We start from the raw sequence: 19,688 nt of genomic DNA, 5'->3' as shown, positions 1-19,688 counted from the left end.
ATCATTGAATACTGGTATTGTTTATACTGAATGCTGTGTCTTTCCAGATTAAAGGGCAAAATCCAGGTTATGGAGCCACGTGTACTGCACTTATTCTCTCAGCAGTAACTATTATTAAAGAACATGACAAAATGCCTTTCAGGTAAGTTTTTTACTCTTGAAGGTTTTGAAACATTACATTCCCTTTGTAATTAATGACGTGTAACAGAAAAATTGTTTTTTTTGTTTTCTGAGGAAAAGTGATTTTTTTTTCAGTTTTGGATTCTGTTTCTGATAAAATGTGATAAAATTTATGGATAACAATTGTAGGTCACATTTCTTTTAAAGAAAAGATAGCAACATTTTGAAATTTTGGAAACTAACTTTATTTATCACGTCATAAATAGCAACTAAGTTTCACATTTAAGTAGCTCAAAAGATATCTAAGTCCAGTTCTGTTATTTGTGTGTTCTGTGACCATAATTGCAATATCTTCCTGTGATGTAATAAAAGTCAATTTTACAATATTGCAACTTTCTGGCTACTTTCTAGCTACTCCCCATCTCAGACGTGTATGATCACTTGCTTCTCAGAAGTGATTTAGGAGCCATTCTGTAGCAATTCTGCATGTGTGGGGTGTCGCATTGTACGGCTGGAATTGCCCAAGTTCGTGGGAACGCATAATAGACATGAATGGATGCAGGTGATCGGGCAGGATGCTTATGTCAGGTGATCGGGCAGGATGCTTATGTTTGTGCCACCTGTCAGTCATATCTAGACATATCAGAGGTCTCATATCACTTCCATTCTACATACCCCACACAATTACAGAGCCTCAACCAACTTGAACACTCCCCTGCTGACATGCAGGGCACATGGGTTCATGAAGTTGTCTCCATACGCATACACGGCCATCCACTTGATACAGTTTGAAACGAGACTCGTTCGGCGAGGCAACGTATTTCCAGTTTTCAACAGTCCAATGTCGATGTTGACCGGCCAAGGTGAAATGATCCAGTTTTGATCACAGCATGAGATTTTGTGCAGGGTATGGTTACTATAGCCTGATTTTTCATGCGTACCGAGTACCCAACTTGGATAGACTTTTATAGGTTGGGCTCTCATTATGTAAACGTATACACTTGAGTCTATGTTGTTGTATGTTTCCTTACACCCAGTTTCATTAGCACTCCTTGCACATTCTTAGACAAAACAAATTTGTTTTCTTATGCGAAGAATGGCAAGAAATTAATCTTTTTCTCTGTTGTGATAATTATGATTTTTCACACTCAGTAACAGACATTTTCTCAGTCGACCTGGAAGCTAATAATTTAACTTCTTTTGAAGACTTTTATTTCGAATCAGGTAGTTAAATTTGTCTTCACTGAAACCGGATGTTGTGTAGGGACTAACAAAGATATTGTGTAGGTTTGGTAGATGGCAGAATACCACTGTGGGGGACGGAGGGGTGGGTCAGAAGGGTAGTGGGCAGGACATTCCCATTTCAGGGCACAATGAGAGGTAGTTGAAATGGTGGCGGAGAATGTAATTCAGTTGCTCCAGTCCTGGGTGGTACAGAGTTACGAGGGGAATGCTCCTCTGTGGCTTGACGGTGGGACTTTGTGAGATGGTGGGGGACTGGAAAGATAAGGCATGGGTGATTTGTTTTTGTACAAGGTTGGGAGGATAATTATGGTTGTGTTGTTTCACTATTTGCCACCTGTAGTTTGCTTGTGGTAGCAATAGCTGTTGCAGCTACAGTTTTATTCTGAACATCTTTATAAACTCCTTGACAACATGCAATATTGAGGTTACTTTGGCATGACGACACTAGCCTTATCACTTTAAGAAACACCCCTAATTTAAATAAGTCTTACAATGTTTCTGATATCTGTATACGTCTAAAGCAACTCTGTGTGCAGTGTCTGTTACAATAATCATTATATTCCACATTTTAAGTTGTGTGTTCTGTACAGAAGGTGTGTTTGAATGGATCTGTATCATTCATGGTACTATGGAGCTAATCACATTAAAAGAGAGTAAACTGTTCACAGTAGCTTACATAACAAAACATACATGCACAGACAGCAAGATGTGTGTCGTTGAAAAACATTCTTTCAGTTAAAATGTTTAACGGAAACTGACTGCTAGCACAATAAATGAATTAATGGTAGAGGTTGTGTGCCACTTTGTTCAGAGTTCATTCATTAATGCTTCTCTTAGCAGCCAGAGAACACCTGCTACAGTAAAGTTTTTATATTGTTGCCGCCAATGCATGATTTTCTTTCAGTGTTATTAAACAGCAGTGAATGGGGGATGCCAGACAACACTCTTACTAAACTTTTGTCAAGTCATCAACAATGTATCGTGGAAACTGCGGCTTGTTTTGTTTCACAAGTTCCAAGAGTTCTGCCTCCTCCACATCACCCTTAACATGCAAATTGTGATACATTAACCCAAATGGTGACATATTAACCAGTCACGTGTCACCTTTTTTGTTGTCATTGTTGGTGACTAATCTTTAATAACTGAATGAAATGGGCATTATCCATAATAGATACAGGTGGCATGTTTGTTTTCTATTAAGTGTCCTTTAAACCAATTAAGAAAGCTCTAGTAATTCATCTCTTTGATTAGTTACTTGATTTCTTTGACTTGTAAACAAGAAGACACTTTCGTAAAGATCCAGATGTAGTTATAGTGTGTAATAATGTTAGCACCTTGTAATACCTGAGGCTTTCCCGGTGATCTGTCGACATGTTCAATAATCGTGAACATCTGACAGAGATCCTGATTATTCAACATGTTTGCACCTTGTTCCTTAAACCAAAGTACATTCTGATAGAATGACTGGCATTATTCCATGTTTCATCTTACAACACAATGTCATTAGTGGATACTTTTATTATGTCTTCTTGCAGAGACACCACTTCATTACATAACAGTTCTGTAACTTTAATTTCTTTGCATGTGGAACAAAGGGATTGCACAACTGCTAATAAAGAAGTCTTCCTGCTATTTTATAATTTGACCTCACAAACAGTAACATACGGTTATTTTAGGGGTGAATGTTCCATTTTTTCATAATGAAAAACTGCATGTTTCTGAAATGTGTCAGAGTTCATAACTCATTGTTACGTATTCCTCATTACTGAGTGTCCATATCTTAGATGAGCTTGCCTCATTCTGTTCTGCACTCTTTCTCCTTTACTAACCATCAATAGGTTGTTTTTGTGTACCTTCAGGGCATCTTTATTTCACTACACTATCATTGTTAGGGGCAGTAGAAGCATTCCATTGCCTTTCCCTTTTGAAATATTCCCACAAAGACGACACATGCTCTTGCACCTGACCACACAAAATATAAACAGATTGCTGAACTCTCCATTTGGCAACCACATTAACAAGCCATACAGAAAATAATCCACATTGAAAATGATCATTACAGTTATTTTATTGACTGCAAATGAAGTCAGCTGCTGGCTTGCAATGGACACCTAAGGTGACAGGAAGGCAGTACGACAACAGTGCACAAAAAGATGGAATTGAGAGCATTTGGTTGTTTCTTTGGTGACTGCCCTGCAAAACAAGTTGCTGTCAGTTCAGTGTGTGTGTGTGTGTGTGTGTGTGTGTGTGTGTGTGTGTGTGTGTGTGTGTGTTATGCATTTGCCAGAAAATCTACCCACTATGAAGGAATTAGTTTGACCACTACTGCATACACAATCAACTCCACATCCTCCCTCGGTGCTAAGGCTGGATAACTGCCATTAATCACCTGGCAGCAGCTCCATGTACATTTTTAACTCTACATATTACGTGATTTTAAATGAGGGCTGCTACTACACTTAGACCTGTCTGTGAATATTGCCTTGGTGCAAATATGTGGATGCTCTAATATTTTTCCTAAATGTGTTTTCAAGTATGTTTGCCAAAGAATTTATTATGTTTGAACCAATCTGCATACTATCTTGAGGGTTCTAAAGCAGATCATTCATTCATTCGGCCAGACTCTGACTACCATTAAAGCTATACAGCGCATATACATAGCTAATTAACAAGTCCAGTGTGTCCATGGCAGCCTATTGTGCCTACACAAGCCAGGGAATGGTGTATGACTTTGCTGGGTTTCGGGTAATTCATAGTAACAAGTTATCAGATGTAACAGTGAAGCAAACAGCAACTGAAAATTTCTGTGGTCCAGTATGCTGTCTTCTTGGCAGTATTATCTCACTGTTGTAGTGCTGAGCAGTGCATCAGTAGGAAGAAACACAATTTGAATTAATATATAAGCAGTTGATAAATTCAGCTACGGAGCTGTTGATTGATGAGACACAATACAAGAGCACATGCCATCTTATTTTTGTAGGTGAGTAGAAGAGACAAATGTCATGCAACTTGGAAGGCTTTGTGAACAGTCAAGTCTCCTTCATAAATTATAAGAGAATAGACTTTAATGTGTTGTCAGATCGGCTGACTCGTATAAATGTTTTTAGTGAACAGCCAGTCAGCAGTGCATTTCTAAAGTTTACTCTGTCCCCTCTTCTTGTCAGTGTTTTTAATAGTGGTAGTAAAATGACCATATTTGCACTTTGTCCATGGTGTGGAAGAAAGTGAGTGAGTAATTTTTGGCAAAGAATATATTTTAAGTTTTTATATTTCCTCAAAATAAAATTTTTACATCTTTTAACCAAATACATCAGACTATTTTAACATGGGTGTTAATAATGTGCATGTGCAACACAGACTTATCATTGCTTATAAATCACACTATTACTCATATGGTTGATACAGACCTAAATATGTTTAATTTATTCTTATTACCTGGTTTTGTGTTTCAGTGGTGGTGTGTTTACTCCAGGTGCTGCATTTGCAAAGACTTCATTAATAGAAGAACTGAACAAACATGGCCTCTCATTTGAAATAACTTCAACAGAAGAGAAGTGAAGTTCTTATATATATAAGAACTTCTTGTTTGGAATTTATATGCATTTATCAATTTTTTATGGATGTTGTCATCAAGGAAGGGTGCAGAAGCTTAGCATTTTGTCTAAGGAAGCTGAGAGCTATTTTACTCAGATAGATAATTCTTATATTTTGTACTGCTTGTAGTTGAGCTCTACTAATAAATATTTCTGTGATAAATGGTCAATACTTTATTCTCCTAGTTAAGTGCTCTAAGCAGTTGAGTCGCCTCACAGTAAAATGTGAACATATGACAAAATATTGTGATTTGAATTGTCCTGTTCCCTTTCACAACTGCTATGTTTTTATACATGCAGCACTAGTATCTAGCGTATAATTTATCATTGTGACTAAAGTGCTGCAAATATCTGGATGCTAATTTACTATACCTCTGCCATGAAAGTTATGTCTTTCTCTTTGCTGATATGTGGTTTTGTCATCAGGTACCTATTGAAGATACATATTTAATATTTGGATAGACAGTAACAGAATTCATAAAATGTTGTAATTATTATGCTCCATGAGAAAGGAGACAGTATGTAAAAATCTATAGACCCAGCAGACTTCTCTTTTTAATGTACAGGTTTCGCATTAAAATGATCACCAACTTTAAATTCGTTACTTAATCAAGTAAACAGATAGTTTATCATTGAAACCATTCTTAGATGTTCTAGAGAAAGTGTTTAGGTCCTTAAACTGTGAAAATGAAGATAAAATGCAGTCATAGGTGAACACAGTTTCATTCATGATATCGTACAATTGGCCTTTAGTATAAATAAAATTCAACAACAAATGGAACAACTTAATACTAAAAGTTTGACAGAAACCTAAAAATAAATTACAGAAAGATTATAATAATTTGTAATGGACACACAATAATGGAAATAGTAGAACTTAACAATGAACTTGTAGAACGAGTTGACTTTTTTGTATTCAGGGCATTGGAAGACAACTGGACTGACAGGAAAATAAGTAAATTCCCACCAGTGGATGTCAAGTGGCTAACAGTGTCTGAAATGGAAAAAAGGTTGAAAATACTTCAAACTCCTATTGCGAAATTTTGACTTGTACAATATCAGACTGCTCCCTTGAGCTGCCCAGTACTGAAATGAAAAATCAGATCTATTGTAGTTCATAATTACATAGGTTTGCACACAGTGCGTATTGGCTCCAGCTCATTTCATAAGCTTTTAATGCAGTAGAAACACTTAGCACATGGTAATCTTGATGTATGGATTTGTGGGGAGATGAGTCCAAAAACAGACTCTCTTACATACACAAGATTGGAGATGAAACAGAATTTGCTTTTAGTCCAAGGCATCACTAATGATGATTTGTAGTGGCCATATGGCATAAACTTGAAGAATGAAAATACATCAGTTCCAAATAAAACACATCCCAATATTGACCTCTGAGGCTGCAAAAATTCATGTCTTAGTTTATGGTGGGTGCTAGTCCGTTTTCAAATACCTTCTCTGGTGATTGATACGAGAATGCTCTTCAGATATCGTTGGAGATTGGTGATATAAAATACTGAGGGCAGACCAAAATTCACATAACTATTACTTCGCTACCCAGTGTTAGTGGCCAGTATTGCAGGCCAATAATTGAAGATCTGACGTGAAAAAAGGCAACGAGATTCATCTACATTATCCTTCCCGCGACTATCACATTGAGTACATTCAAATCAGAAATTTCTAAAGGTTTAAGTAGATTTAAGTTGTATGCCAACTAGATCTGCAGATAATGATAATACTAAAAGATTGTATGGTGGGATAAAGGAAATTATTAAGGTACATAAGGGAGAGGAAAACTTAATTGTGGTTGGTGACTGGAATCTGTTAGGAAGAGAAGAAATAGTAGCAGGGCATGGACTGGAGGAAGGGAATGAAAGAGGAAGCCACCTGAAAGAATTTTGTGCAGAGTGTAATGTGATCATTGTTAACACTTGATTTAAGAAGCATGTAAAAATGTTGTGTGTATGGAAGTGATCTGGAGACACAGGAAGACTTCAGATTGACTATATTATGATAAGACAGAGATTTCAGAAGCAGATATGGACTCTGACTGTAATTTGTTGGTTATGAAGCATAGATTAAAACTGATGAATTTGCAAACAGTAGAAAATTAAGGAGATCGGTCTTGGATAAGTTGAAAAAACAAGAGGTTGTTGAGAGTTTCAAAAAGAGCCAATGACTAACTGAAACAAGGGAAAGGAATACAGTGTATGGCGAATGAGTAGTTTCGAGAGATAAAATGGTGAAGGCAGCAGAGGATCAAATTTTACAAAAGAAAAGATGTAGTAGAAATCCTTGAATATCATGGGAGATACTGAATTTATTTGATGAAAGGGGAAAATATAAAAATGAAGCAGTTGTAAGGGATTACAAATATCTAAAAAATTAGATTAACAGAAAATGCAAAATGTCTAAGTAAGAATAGCTAGAGGACATATGTAAGTCAATAGAAGCACTTATAATTAGGAGCAGATACATACAACCTACAAGAAAATTGAAGATTCCTTTGGAGAAAAGAGAAGCAGCTGTATGAATATCAAAAGCTTGATGGACAACCAGTGCTAAGCAAAGAATGGGAAGTTGAATGGTGCAAAGAATATGTGAAGGGATATACAAAGGAAATGAACTTGAAGGCAATACTATCTATGTATAAGAGGAAGAAGATGGAAATAGGAGCTACTATACTGCAAGAAGGATTTGGCAGAACACCGAAAGATGTAAGCTGAAACGAGGCCCTTGGAGTAGACAACATTTCATCAGGCTTGCTGATATCCTAGGGAGAGCCAGCCATGACAAAACTTTTCCACCTGGTGTGCAAGATATGAGATGGGAAATACTCTCAGAAAGTTAATGAGGATGTAATAATTCCATTTTTAAAAAAGTGCTGACAGGCCTGTGTTTTACAAACTGTCACTTTAATTAGTCATGGTTGCAGAATCCTAATATGAACTATCTATAAAAGAATGGAAAAGCAGATAGAAGCTGACTTAGGGAAAGATCAGTGTGGATTGTGGAGAAATTTAGGAACACCCAAGGCAGTACTGTCCCTGCGAATTCTATGACATGTGTTAAAAGATAGATTAAGGAAAGGTAAACCCATGTTCATAGCATAGATTTTGGGAAAGTGTTTGACAATGTCAACTGGAATACACTCCTTGGAATTCTGAAGGTAGCAAGGGTACAATATAGGGAGTGAAAGGTTGTACACAAACCAGACTGCAGTTATGACTGTCTAGGGATGTGAAAGGGAAGCAGTGGTTGAGAAGGGGGTACACAGTTATAGCCTATTACTGATGTTATTTAGTATGTACATTGAGCAAACAGAAAAGGAAACTAAAGAAGAAATTGGAGAAGGAATTAAAGCTCAGGGAGAAGAAATAAAGATTTGAAGTTTGCTGATGACATTGAAATTCTGGCAGAAACAGCAATGGACTTGGAAGAGCAGTTGAACGGAATGGATAGTGTCTTGAAAGATGAACATTAACAAAAGCAAAACAAGGAGATGGAATGCAGTCAAATGATATCAGGTGATGCTGAAGGAATTAGTTTAGAAAATGAGACACTAAAAGTAGTAGTAGTTTTTTTTGGACAGTTAAGTAACTCGTGATAGCCAAAATACAGCAGATATAAAATGTAGGATGGCAGTGGCAAGAAAAATGTTTCTGAAGAATAGAAATTTGTCTGCGTATAATATAAATTTAAGTATTAAGAGGTTGTTTCTGAAGGCATTTGTCTGGAGTGTAGCCTTGTGTATGGAAGTGAAAAGTGGATGATAAGCAGTTCAGACAAGAAGAGATTAGAAGCTTTTGTAATGTGGTGTTACAGAGGAAAGTTGAAGATTAGATTGGTAGATCACATAATTAATGAGGAGGTACTGAATAGGATTGGGGAGGAAAAGAATATGTGCCACAACATGACTAATGTAAAGGAACTGGTTGATAGGACACATTCTGAGACCTCAAGGAATCACCAGTTTAATATTGGAGGGAAGTGTGAGCAATAAAGATTGCAGAGTGATGCCAAGAAGAGTATACCAAGTAGGTTCAAATAGATGTGGGTTGCAGTATTTATTCACAGATGAAGACACTTGCACCGGAAAGAGTACTTTGGAGAGCTGCATCAAATCATTGTTTGGACAGAAGAAGAAGAAGAAGAAGAAGAAGAAGAAGGTCCTTATTTCATCCTCAAACCTATTACCCTACAAAGCAGACTGTGGCAGCACCGCCCATGTTTAGACCTGAAATGCAAGGAGGGTAGGTAGCAACAGTGTACAATCTAGTACTTTTAAAATTGGAACTCTGTCACTTGCAACCACGTATGCACTACTGAGTGATGTTCCTGTTAATACCAAGAACAGAAATGATATACAGTCTCTCACCTTGGCTGCTTACAGTGCTTCATTAGCAGTATCTCTAAAACTACCTTTTCCAACGATATTGCTATCTTCTGCGGCTGTGTCCGTTGATTTGTTGTCTACTGATGTGAGTGACAGTACTGATTCATTGCATTGTATTTTCAGTTTCTTTGCCATCAAAATTCTCCTTCTCACCATAGTCATCACACATTTTTGGTGTGATTCAAGCCAACAAGTCTTCTAATTTCACAGCAGGAAGAGGAAAGTTGGACCACATTACCAAGTGACTAGCATTTTTGGCTAGTAGCGTCAAGGTCCCAGCTAAGACTCCTGGTGACCACCTCCAATTTTTCTCAGAGTGAGAGAGAGAGAGAGAGAGAGAGAGAGAGAGAGAGAGAGAGAGAGAGAGATGGGAGGAGTTCCAGCAGCACATTGTCTGGGAAAGAGAGATGGGATGTCTTAACATCTTTTACCCCATCCTCAACATGCAGATAACACTGCTTCCACAGGATGGCTTTATGATCTGCCTGGCTTTCACCAGGCCAGTGTTGGACTATACTCCTGCTGTAGGATGGGGAGGAATGGCACATTCCTTAATATGCTCATGGGGAAACTGTGCAGAGCAAAGCCATTAGTTTTGACTGGCATTCTGATGCTAATGGAGAGGCTCAAGCAGACTGAACATCTGCTCTACAGCAGGAAAATAAAGCTGACAAACAGTCTCTTGGAAATCAACCACAAGATGGCCGGAATCTCTAAATGAGTAGCTTCTCTCTCTCTCTCTCTCTCTCTCTCTCTCTCTCTCTCTCTCTCTCTCTCTCTCTCTCTCTCTCTCTATTTGCAGTGACACACGTAGCACCACTCAACAGTGAGATGCCAACTGTAAAAATAAACCAACAAAATAAAACCACACGTTTAGCACTTCGTGCTTAAACCAGTCCCTGAAGCCAAAGAATAGAACGCCTTCAGAATGTCTATTGGTTGATTTGGGGAAGGGGACCAATCAGCGAGGTCATCGGTCCCAGACTGTCGAAACATAGACGACAGGACTAACAAAAATGATAGTCCAACGAATCGAATCTGTAATAACATATGTGATAAAATCAAGCAATAACATTACAAGAATAAATTCCTGTGACCAGTCAAGACAGATCATGAACATCCGTTGGCCAGCATTTTACCAGCTTTCGGCCAGTCATGATCCACTAGAACTGGGAAAAGTCCCAACCGAATGAATTTCCATAGTCGTGCGTGGCTGTAATCGTTATTTGAATGAATCCAGTTTAACTCGGACTAAAATGAATTACTTACTATTGTAGGCCTTTATAGTTTGCACTTTAAGCTTATGCTTGAGGTATTAAATTGTTAATTGCCATGTATTTCCTAAGTCTCTGTTTCAGTGTAAACTTCTGAACAATGTGTGTGTGTGTGTGTGTGTGTGTGTGCGCGTGTGTGTGTGTGCGTGCGTGCGCGCCTTGTGACTGGTTAGTACGGAGTGAAAGTCAAAAAGCACTATTTTGTTTTCCTTCCCATCTTTTTTTCTAGTCTGTCTGAGACAGTTCATTTATAGTTATCTTCAAGATCAGAATATTTTCATCAATTAAAGTGAAAAAAAATTGTATGACAAAATCCAAAAACACCAATCTAGTAATCTTCATAAAGAACATAACTTAATGGTGAAATTTTCGGATTCAGTATGCTCTGATATTATATTCCAAAGAATCAAGAAGCAGAATGAAAAAGCAGCTTCTGTTTGGAAACCAGTACTAAGATTATTACTTAATGTGATGTTATTTCTTGGCCGAAGTGGCCAAGCACATTAGCAAGGTCAGAGGCAGACAAGAAGCTGGAAAGCATTAACAGTTGCATTATCTATTTAGCGATAGTCATAATGAATTTATTTCTAGTTGTGGCCATCATGTCAAGAGTGTCATCTTGGAACAGACAGATAATGTGAAGTATTATTCAGTTATTGTTGATGCAACTCCTGATTCTGATCATGTTGAGCAGACAACATTCATGCTGCATTTTATTTGCTTCTATAAGGAACTAGATAAATAATAAATAAATGAACTTTTGGAAATCATAGATTCCAATCAGAAAACAAGAGTTGTTATTAAACATTTAATTTGACCAACACCTGTAAAACATTCAGTTCCTGTCAGTGAATGCCGCGGATGAGGTTGTATAATGGAAATGAGTGGGGATTACAAACAAGCTCAGACAAATTTCCTTCGATAGGTTCCTCTTGCAGAACTTTCTCCATGTGCTTCTGACAACATTCTCTTTGAATCTAATGTGGCTGCCATAGTAATTAATATTGATTCTTAATTTTTGGAGGTGCACACAAAGAAGAGGAAATTTCATGTTGAAACCATGACTGAAGTTACAGAAGTGAATTCAGAAGGTTAATTCAAGAAAAATGTTTTTATATCATTACTGACAATCTTTTGTCTAACTAGAAAACCTGATATGAAGCAGTGAAGATTTTAGATGACACATTTGGTTTTTTAATGAAATACATACAGATGACTGACAATCAGGTCACTGAAGCACCCAAATTATTTATCAATGTATACCAAAACGATGCTGGAGTCAGGCAAGTAAACTTGCAGTAACAACGGATTCTATCTTTCTGCACTTTCGTAGAGAAACAATGTTATGAATTTTAACATCTGAAACTAATTAATAAGTAAGCAAATTTCCTGGAAGATATTCTGTGACTTATAATAACAAATTAATTTCAGTAGCTCACTGTTTCTATTGTAAGAACAACAACCGAAACAAAAGCATATAAAATGTGAGTGATCAACACTAGCTTTTGTTTATAAAATGAAGCTTTTGCAGACACTTATTACTGATAAGTAACATTTATGTTGATGTCCTTTATGACATCAGAAAATTAGGAAACGTTATTCAGTTACACCCTTATACAAACTGTCTACACTGTGTCAAAACATTTCACACAATTTCTTTGGCTGTGCTTGCTTTCTAGATGCAGTGCAGTGATATGTTACAGGTCACATAATTTCCTTGAATGTTTACAGGCTCTGTAGTACAGTAACACTGATTCCAACATACAAACAAATTTTTAAAATTTATAGTGGCCATGTTCTGTTTGAGCATACTGCACATTAAACAACTGTTAGTTCACTTTAATTCTGCCAGCACTGTCTTGTTCAACATATGATACCCTAGTATAAACTCCTGTCACCTGTTTAATAAGAAACTATATTCTTTCTGTATTTCATGCTAATGAGTATATTTTGTGTATTGCCAATTACGGTTCCCCCAATTACATTAGGTTTAAATAATGTCAAACCTTTTTTAAAATATCAATTAAATTGGAGATGGGGCTCAATCACACATCCTGCCTCAGACCTAGTACTGGCTCTCTGTGGTGCTGTTCTGCAGTGATGGCAGATGTGGATAATAACCAGCTACAATGCAGAGTCCAGGATTCTTAGATTTGTGGATTTTGGGCAGATGAAGATATGTATGCAGGGTGTCATGCAGTTGAGGAGGGAAATCAATGCAAGGAAGAGGTTCTGGGAAGTGTCTAAGGCTTTAAGCAGGAATTGGTAGTCACGTTGGATTTCTGGCATTGTTTATAGGTGGAGGAGTCAGACAATTGGCAGATGCCTTCTGCCAGGTAATCACCATGATTCAGAATAACAGTGTTGGGACCCTTGTCTGCAGGTAGGATGATAAGATCAGTACCTGTTTTGACACTCCTGACGTTACCTTGCCTCAACCTATGGTAACCTACTATTCCCACACCCTCCACCCAACAGTTTCCATCTTCTTTGTGCTATCACCTCCACACACTTTTTGTGCACTGACCTCTGCTAATATACACCCGATCTTTTCCCCGTCTCTCCTCCTCTCATTTTCCATTATCCACTCCCCCCACCCCCATAGCCTCCCATAGCCTGTATCCTCCTATCCACCCCCCTTCCCTGCTCCACTCTCGATTGCTGCTGTCATTCAACATGACAGTTGCATTCTGGCCATAGCAGCCGTAGGTAATTGTTGTGAGTGTGCGTGCGTGCGTGCGTGCGTTCGTGCGTGCGTTCTTTTCTGAAGAAGGTTTTGGGCAAAAGCTCATGTGTCTGCTCATTGAGCCTGCCTGCAGCTTAGCATGTCATCTTCATGGTGCACAGCAATCTGTCGTCATAATATTGATTTTCCAACCTGGACTTCCCACTGTTTGATATATGAATAAATAAATGTATTTTTCTGAATATTCTCCAGTTTTATTTGCTGACTTGTTGAATATCTTTAATTTCATCACATGAGGTTGTAATTTCAGATCATTGAATTAAAAAGGTGGCATAATGGTGGTGGTGGTGGTGGTGGTGGTGGTGGTGAAGAGGAGGAGGAGGAGGAGGAGGAGGAGGAGGAGGAGGAGGACATACATTCTGCATATACTGATGTGTGTACTCTTCAGTTATCAAAATAATCTACCTCAAAAATACTGAATGAATAACAATCAGCCATTTAAGACAAAATAAGTTTTGAGCACTTTCTGTAGAACTTAGTTCTTTGGGTTTCATGAGTTTTTAAACTCACAGAATAAGTTACGTCAAAATTGGAAGTGTTAAAATCTTTTCCACTCGATGATAAATTTCTGCAGAGACTCATTCCTGATCAGCTGCATTTTCGAAGGAGACTGGTCCAATGACGTCTCCAGCCCAAAACCTGCACCGAACAGTGACCCACTATGGATGTATTTGTTTGTCAACAATCACGCTCTCATCTTCTAAACCCAAATGTGACAATTTTGTTGATTAACCAAGCCATCAGGATGAAAATTAGCTGAAGGTGGTTGTGTTCGAAAAATCAGCATCCACTTCTTGTTGTTCCGTAATCCATTCAATGAACTGAATGTACTATGTGGGATCAGTAGGCTTCATTTCTAGAGTCAGTTGAGCTCTTTAGGCATGAAGATGCAAATCTTTCATGAGAACGCACTGTAGATAGCTTCTTGAAATGTCCAATTTTTGACCATGGTGCTAAACTGATGTACCTGGACTTTCAGCAACACACTCATGCACTGCTTTGATGTTTCATGCTGAACCACTCGTTGGAAGAGGGCCAAAGTGTTTAGGATCAATAATTGGTCCAGTCTTCCTAATTTTTTTATATTAATATCTTCACAGTTGAAGAAGTTAAATCACATAAATTTCGTATGCAAATAGTGAACTGTAGCAGCCAAACCTTCATTTTTTAAAATATTGCTCAACAGGGAACACATGTTGTTCTTTTGTGTAGGGCTCTATTTTTAATAGGAAAATAGTGGATTATTCAAAGTGCTGAAGTGCACAGAGCTTCAGCAGTAGAGCCCCAGGTTGCGTAGGGCTTAGTAGGATATTGTTCCTATTTCGCATCTTTGCAGTGGAGATTTCCAGGTGCTTCTTGTAGGACTGTGTCCAGTCCAGTGTAACCCCCGGATTTTTTGGATGCCAATTGTGGTGAAGTAGTGTGTCAGCAAAATAGACCTGGAGCTGCCTATTCACCACCCTGTTGCACAAATGAAAGCAATGCCCATAATATCTACGATTTGTATATTACTGGACACTAACCTACAAGAAGCATCTGGAAATCACCACTGCAAAGATACAAGCTGGGAACAATATTCTACATCCATCTTGTTAGGGTTTGGTGTCAGTTCCCATCTCCAAAAGTATGATTTCAGTATCACCAGATCAGATGTTGAAACGGGCTTGCGTTTCTTCACAGTTTTGGAAGCCATCTTAACATCTGATCTGGTGATAATGGAAAGATGCTTTTGGAGCTGGAGACTGAAATCAAACCATATCAAGACAGAGATGGTTTGACCGGCCGAAGTGGCCGTGCGGTTCTAGGTGCTGCAGTCTGGAACCGCGAGACTGCTATGGTTGCAGGTACGAACCCTGCCTCGGGCATGAATGTGTGTGATGTCCTTAGGTTAGTTAGGTTTAACTAGTTCTAAGTTCTAGGGGACTAATGACCTCGGAAGTTGGTTCCCATAGTGCTCAGCGCCATTTGAACCAGAGATGGTTTGCTTTCATTTGTGCAGCAGAGCAACGAGAAGACAACTCCAGGTTGATTTTGGTGACAGACTACTTCACCACAATCAATGCCCATAATATCTACGATTTGTATATTACTGGACACTAACCTACAAGAAGCATCTGGAAATCACCACTGCAAAGATACAAGCTGGGAACAATATTCTACATAAGTTGTGTGAAACAACCTGGGGCTCCACTGCTGAAATTCTACTCTAATGCGGATTATGGTGCTTCTTATGGCTCAGTAGTGCACATACACAAACTTTTGATGCATAGCTGAACAACACTATGAGAATTATCAGTGGTACACAAAGATCAACACCGTCAGATGGCTGTCCATATTGAGCCACAACTGCATCACTAATGACCAAAGCACAGCAAAGGACATAATGGTCTCTTGGATTTTCTTCGATTATATGAGCATGAGTACCACTTTTTCTTTCCCTTAATGTTGCTTCCATTGTTGTAAGATTGTCCTGACAATCTGGAATTGGTATGCCAAAGTTATGAACTATTTCTGTGCGATCTTTTCCAGTAGTGTCACTCATATAAGAAAATTTGTCAATTTGCAACTGGTTTAGGAAACATATCTACTGAAATCCACACTTAATTGCTTCTTGTGACTTAAATCTGGCATGCAGTCCAATATTATTCAAAATGATTTATTTTTGAGAGTGGTGTTCTTCAGGATAAGATACACTTTCATCACAAATTATGGTAATCATTTCATTTTGTATACTTTTACTCAACTAAGTAACAAATCTTCCAGGTCTAGGAATAGGGCTAATAGGATCATTTAATATGGAACTGGATTTAACAACATTTCACGGCCGCCTCTGAACAGATGATTTCTTTCAGCAAGGAAACATGCTATGGAAAATAACTGTAACAAAACCCATCTCCAACTCTTTTCTTCCTGATCAATTTCATCTTCCGTTGCCTGATCTATTAATATTTTTTTTAATTCTGTGCAACATCTCTTTCCCTTGCACACCTAAATAGTATAGTTGCAGGACAGTTCAGGGTAAGAGAGAATTTTTGGACCAGCTTTGCCACTCTCTGAAACCATTTCTTGTGAGAGAATCAGCACTTGAACTAAACAACTCAAAAAAAAAAAAAAAAAGAAAGCATCTTTTGTTCAAGAATATATGAGCCCCATTTGCTTAATTTTTCCATCATTTGAAATGACAATGGAAGCAGTTGAAAACAGTAAAAGACCTCTTATCTCTTCATGTTGAGCCCACAGCTAACATTGATGTTAATGATTACATATAAGGTTGTTATTAGTAGGAGTCACCTATTTTATTCATTAAAATTCTTTAGCTTTAATCTAATTTTTTGTTTTGTTTAATTAAAGGGAACCTGAAGGTATTCAAAGAAATTAAACTGGCCGTAACACAGTGAATGTGTAAAAATACAGCTGAGATGGTTTTCATTAATGTTAATGTCAGTTGTAGGCTTAATATGATCAAGAGACAAGAGACATTTCACTGTTTCTTATTGTTTCCATCATTTCAAATGACGAAAAATTTAAGCAAACATAACTTGTGTATTCTCGAACAAAAGATGCTGTGCATTGCTTTGGATGCAAGTTGTTTAATTTGATTGCCGAGCCTCTCACAAGAAATAGTTTAAAAGGCTGGCAAAGCTAGTCAAAAATTCTCTCTACCCATTAATTGTCCCACAGCCATATTATTGAAACGTGCAAGTGGAAAGAGCTTTTGCAAAGAACTGAAAGCTCAAAATTAATGGATCAAGCAACTAAGATCAGGAAGAAAAGAGCTGGAGATCGTTTTGTTATGGTTATTTTCCATAGAATCCTTCTGTGCTGAAAGAAATCACTCATTGAGAGGTGACCATGAAATATTGGGAAATCCAGGTAATGGAAACTATTTAGGACAAGTATGATTAATGGCTAAGACTGATCCCATATTGAATGATTGAATTGAATGAATTTATCCTGTGCCTAAACTTGAAATATTCGTTACTTACTTAAGTGAGGGCACACAAAATGAAATTATTACCATAATTTTTGATGATATTGTAAGGCCTACCTCCGAAGTATATACAAAGGCAGTTTTTTTTTTTCCAACCCCTGATCGCTTAGTATAGAAGCTACATGAGTGGCAACAAGTGGACATGCACTGTAGGGTTGTTGGGTTGGGTTGTTTGGGTAGACCAGACAGCAAGGTCATCAGACCAGGGAAGGACGGGGAAGGAAGTCAGCCGTGCCCTTTCAAAGGAACCATCCTAGCATTTGCCTGGAGCGATTTAGGGGAATCACAGAAAACCTAAATCACAATGGCTGGACACGGGATTGAACCGTCATCCTCCCGAATGCGAGTCCAGTGTGCTAGCCACTGCACCACCTCACTCGGGTGCACTGTAGGCTACTGCACACTACACATTCCACTATTGCCAACCTCAAGGCATCAGTCTGAGTTGCGCTACAGCCATATAAATGATTTCTGCTATCATTTTTGCTCCAGCCAAGTGTGAATTATGAAGTATAATTCAGTTTCTGCAAGCAGAAGGGAATAGTGCAGCAGAAATTCATTGTAGAATGAGCCGAGTGTATGGTGATAACTTCATGACTGATGGTGTTGTGTGTGAATGGTGACTTCAGGAATTGTGTTGATCCATGACAATGCTTTTCCACACACTGCTGGCACAACCCAATGGCTCCTTGAACAATTTCAATGGGACATTTACAATCATCCACTGTACAGTCCTGACCTGGCACCCAGTGACTTTGACCTTTTCCCTGAACTGAAGACATGGTTAGAAGGACAGCACTTTCAAACCAATGAAGTTCTTCAAAACAATGCCAATGCTCATTTGATATCATTGGCAGCAAAATTTTTGAAGAGGGTACTGCAAAGCTTGTCCACAGGTACAATAAATGTCTCAATCTTTTTGGTGATTCTGTTGAAAAGTAACCATAAGTGTACAAAACTTTTGGTAATAAAATAAATGTTTCCTATGAAGTTTTATTTATAGCCTACCAGAGGAAAAAAAAAATCCTCTCGTAATACTCAAAAATAAATATTTGGCTGTACACCAGATTTACACTGAGATAAAAAAAAGTCATGGAACATCTGTTAATATCGTATCGGACCTTCTTTTGACCAGCTTAGTGCAGAAATTCAACTTGGGATGGACTCAACAAGTTTTTAGAAGTCTCTTGCAGCAGAGTTGCGCCATACTGTCTCTATAACTAACCATAATAGTAGGATTTTATGCAAGAACTGTCCTTTCAGTTGCGTTCCATAAATGTTCAATGGGTGACCAAATCATTCACTTGAATTGTGGCCTAGTGTCATGGCGCATTGTCGCCCATAAAAATTTCATTGTTTTTTGTTTTTTTTTTTTTGGGACTGTGAAGTCCACAATAGTCTCCAAGTAGCAGAACATAACCATTTCCAGTCAATGGTTGGTTCAGTTGGACCAGGGGGACCCAGTGCATTCCATGTAAACACAGCCTATAATGTAGTGTTAAATGCCGTTTAGGCAAACAACATTTCTCACTCCCTATTTATGACAGGGAAAGGTGATTGTGATAAAATAGTAAAGTAGTATTAGGTAGGGAATAAGTTGTGAAACACATACTGTACTCAGTCATTTTTTCCCGACGTTTGTGTAGAGCTGACTGGAGATGTGTGCAGGTTGAGACATTGGCAAGGCACGATGATGAATGACCATCTTCACCTGCTGCGGTTGAGGCCTTTTATGTTTTGATGATGTGGGTTGGCGGTGTCTTGACTGTCAAGGAACAGACACCCTCTCCAAGAATGAAAACAGCAATGAACAAAAGAAGATCTAAAATGAAATGTTACTTTTTGTCAAGCCTTCAAGTAATCATGATCTGAACTCCCACTGAAACAAATACAAGACAATCAATGAAGAAATGTTGATGTAATTCCTAATTAGAGTAGGTATTGTCTTTACCTTCCACCAATAACAGCTGCAATGGAGAAGAGTTGAAGCCTTTCCTGGGCTATATGGTTCTATGGAGATACTGATTTCAGGACCTCCACATGAAGAAGATAACTAACAGTGACAGTGTTACATTAAAGGTACATTAACACATGACACTTCGGATGACAGATCAAATGTGAGAGTTCTGACTCAGCTTCAAATATGTAAGAAGAGGGTCAAAAACAGTTCAACACCATTATGGAGCCACCGCTAGCTTTCACAGTGCACTGCTAACAACTTTGGTCTGTGGCTTTGTGGGGACTATGTCATCCTTGAGCTCTACTGTCAGCTCTTACCAGTCGTCTAGGGTCAAACTGATACGGTTGTGAGTCCAGGAGAAGC

General features: G+C 38.2%; 1 protein-coding gene across 1 annotated transcript in view; it reads left to right on the top strand.

The window, feature by feature from the left end:
• Positions 1 to 5,121, top strand: part of LOC126268127 (saccharopine dehydrogenase-like oxidoreductase) — a 77,581-nt gene extending 72,460 nt beyond the window's left edge. The window contains exons 9-10 of the mRNA XM_049973657.1: positions 48 to 142; positions 4,818 to 5,121. Of these exons, the coding sequence (XP_049829614.1) occupies positions 48 to 142; positions 4,818 to 4,923 (201 nt within the window). The 3' untranslated portion in view covers positions 4,924 to 5,121. The remainder of the gene's footprint in view (positions 1 to 47; positions 143 to 4,817) is intronic.
• The last annotated feature ends 14,567 nt before the right edge of the window (positions 5,122 to 19,688 follow it).

The sequence above is a fragment of the Schistocerca gregaria genome, chromosome 4 (assembly GCF_023897955.1).
Source record: "Schistocerca gregaria isolate iqSchGreg1 chromosome 4, iqSchGreg1.2, whole genome shotgun sequence".
Classification (NCBI taxonomy): domain Eukaryota; kingdom Metazoa; phylum Arthropoda; class Insecta; order Orthoptera; family Acrididae; genus Schistocerca; species Schistocerca gregaria.
This window is presented reverse-complemented; position numbering and strand designations above follow the sequence as displayed.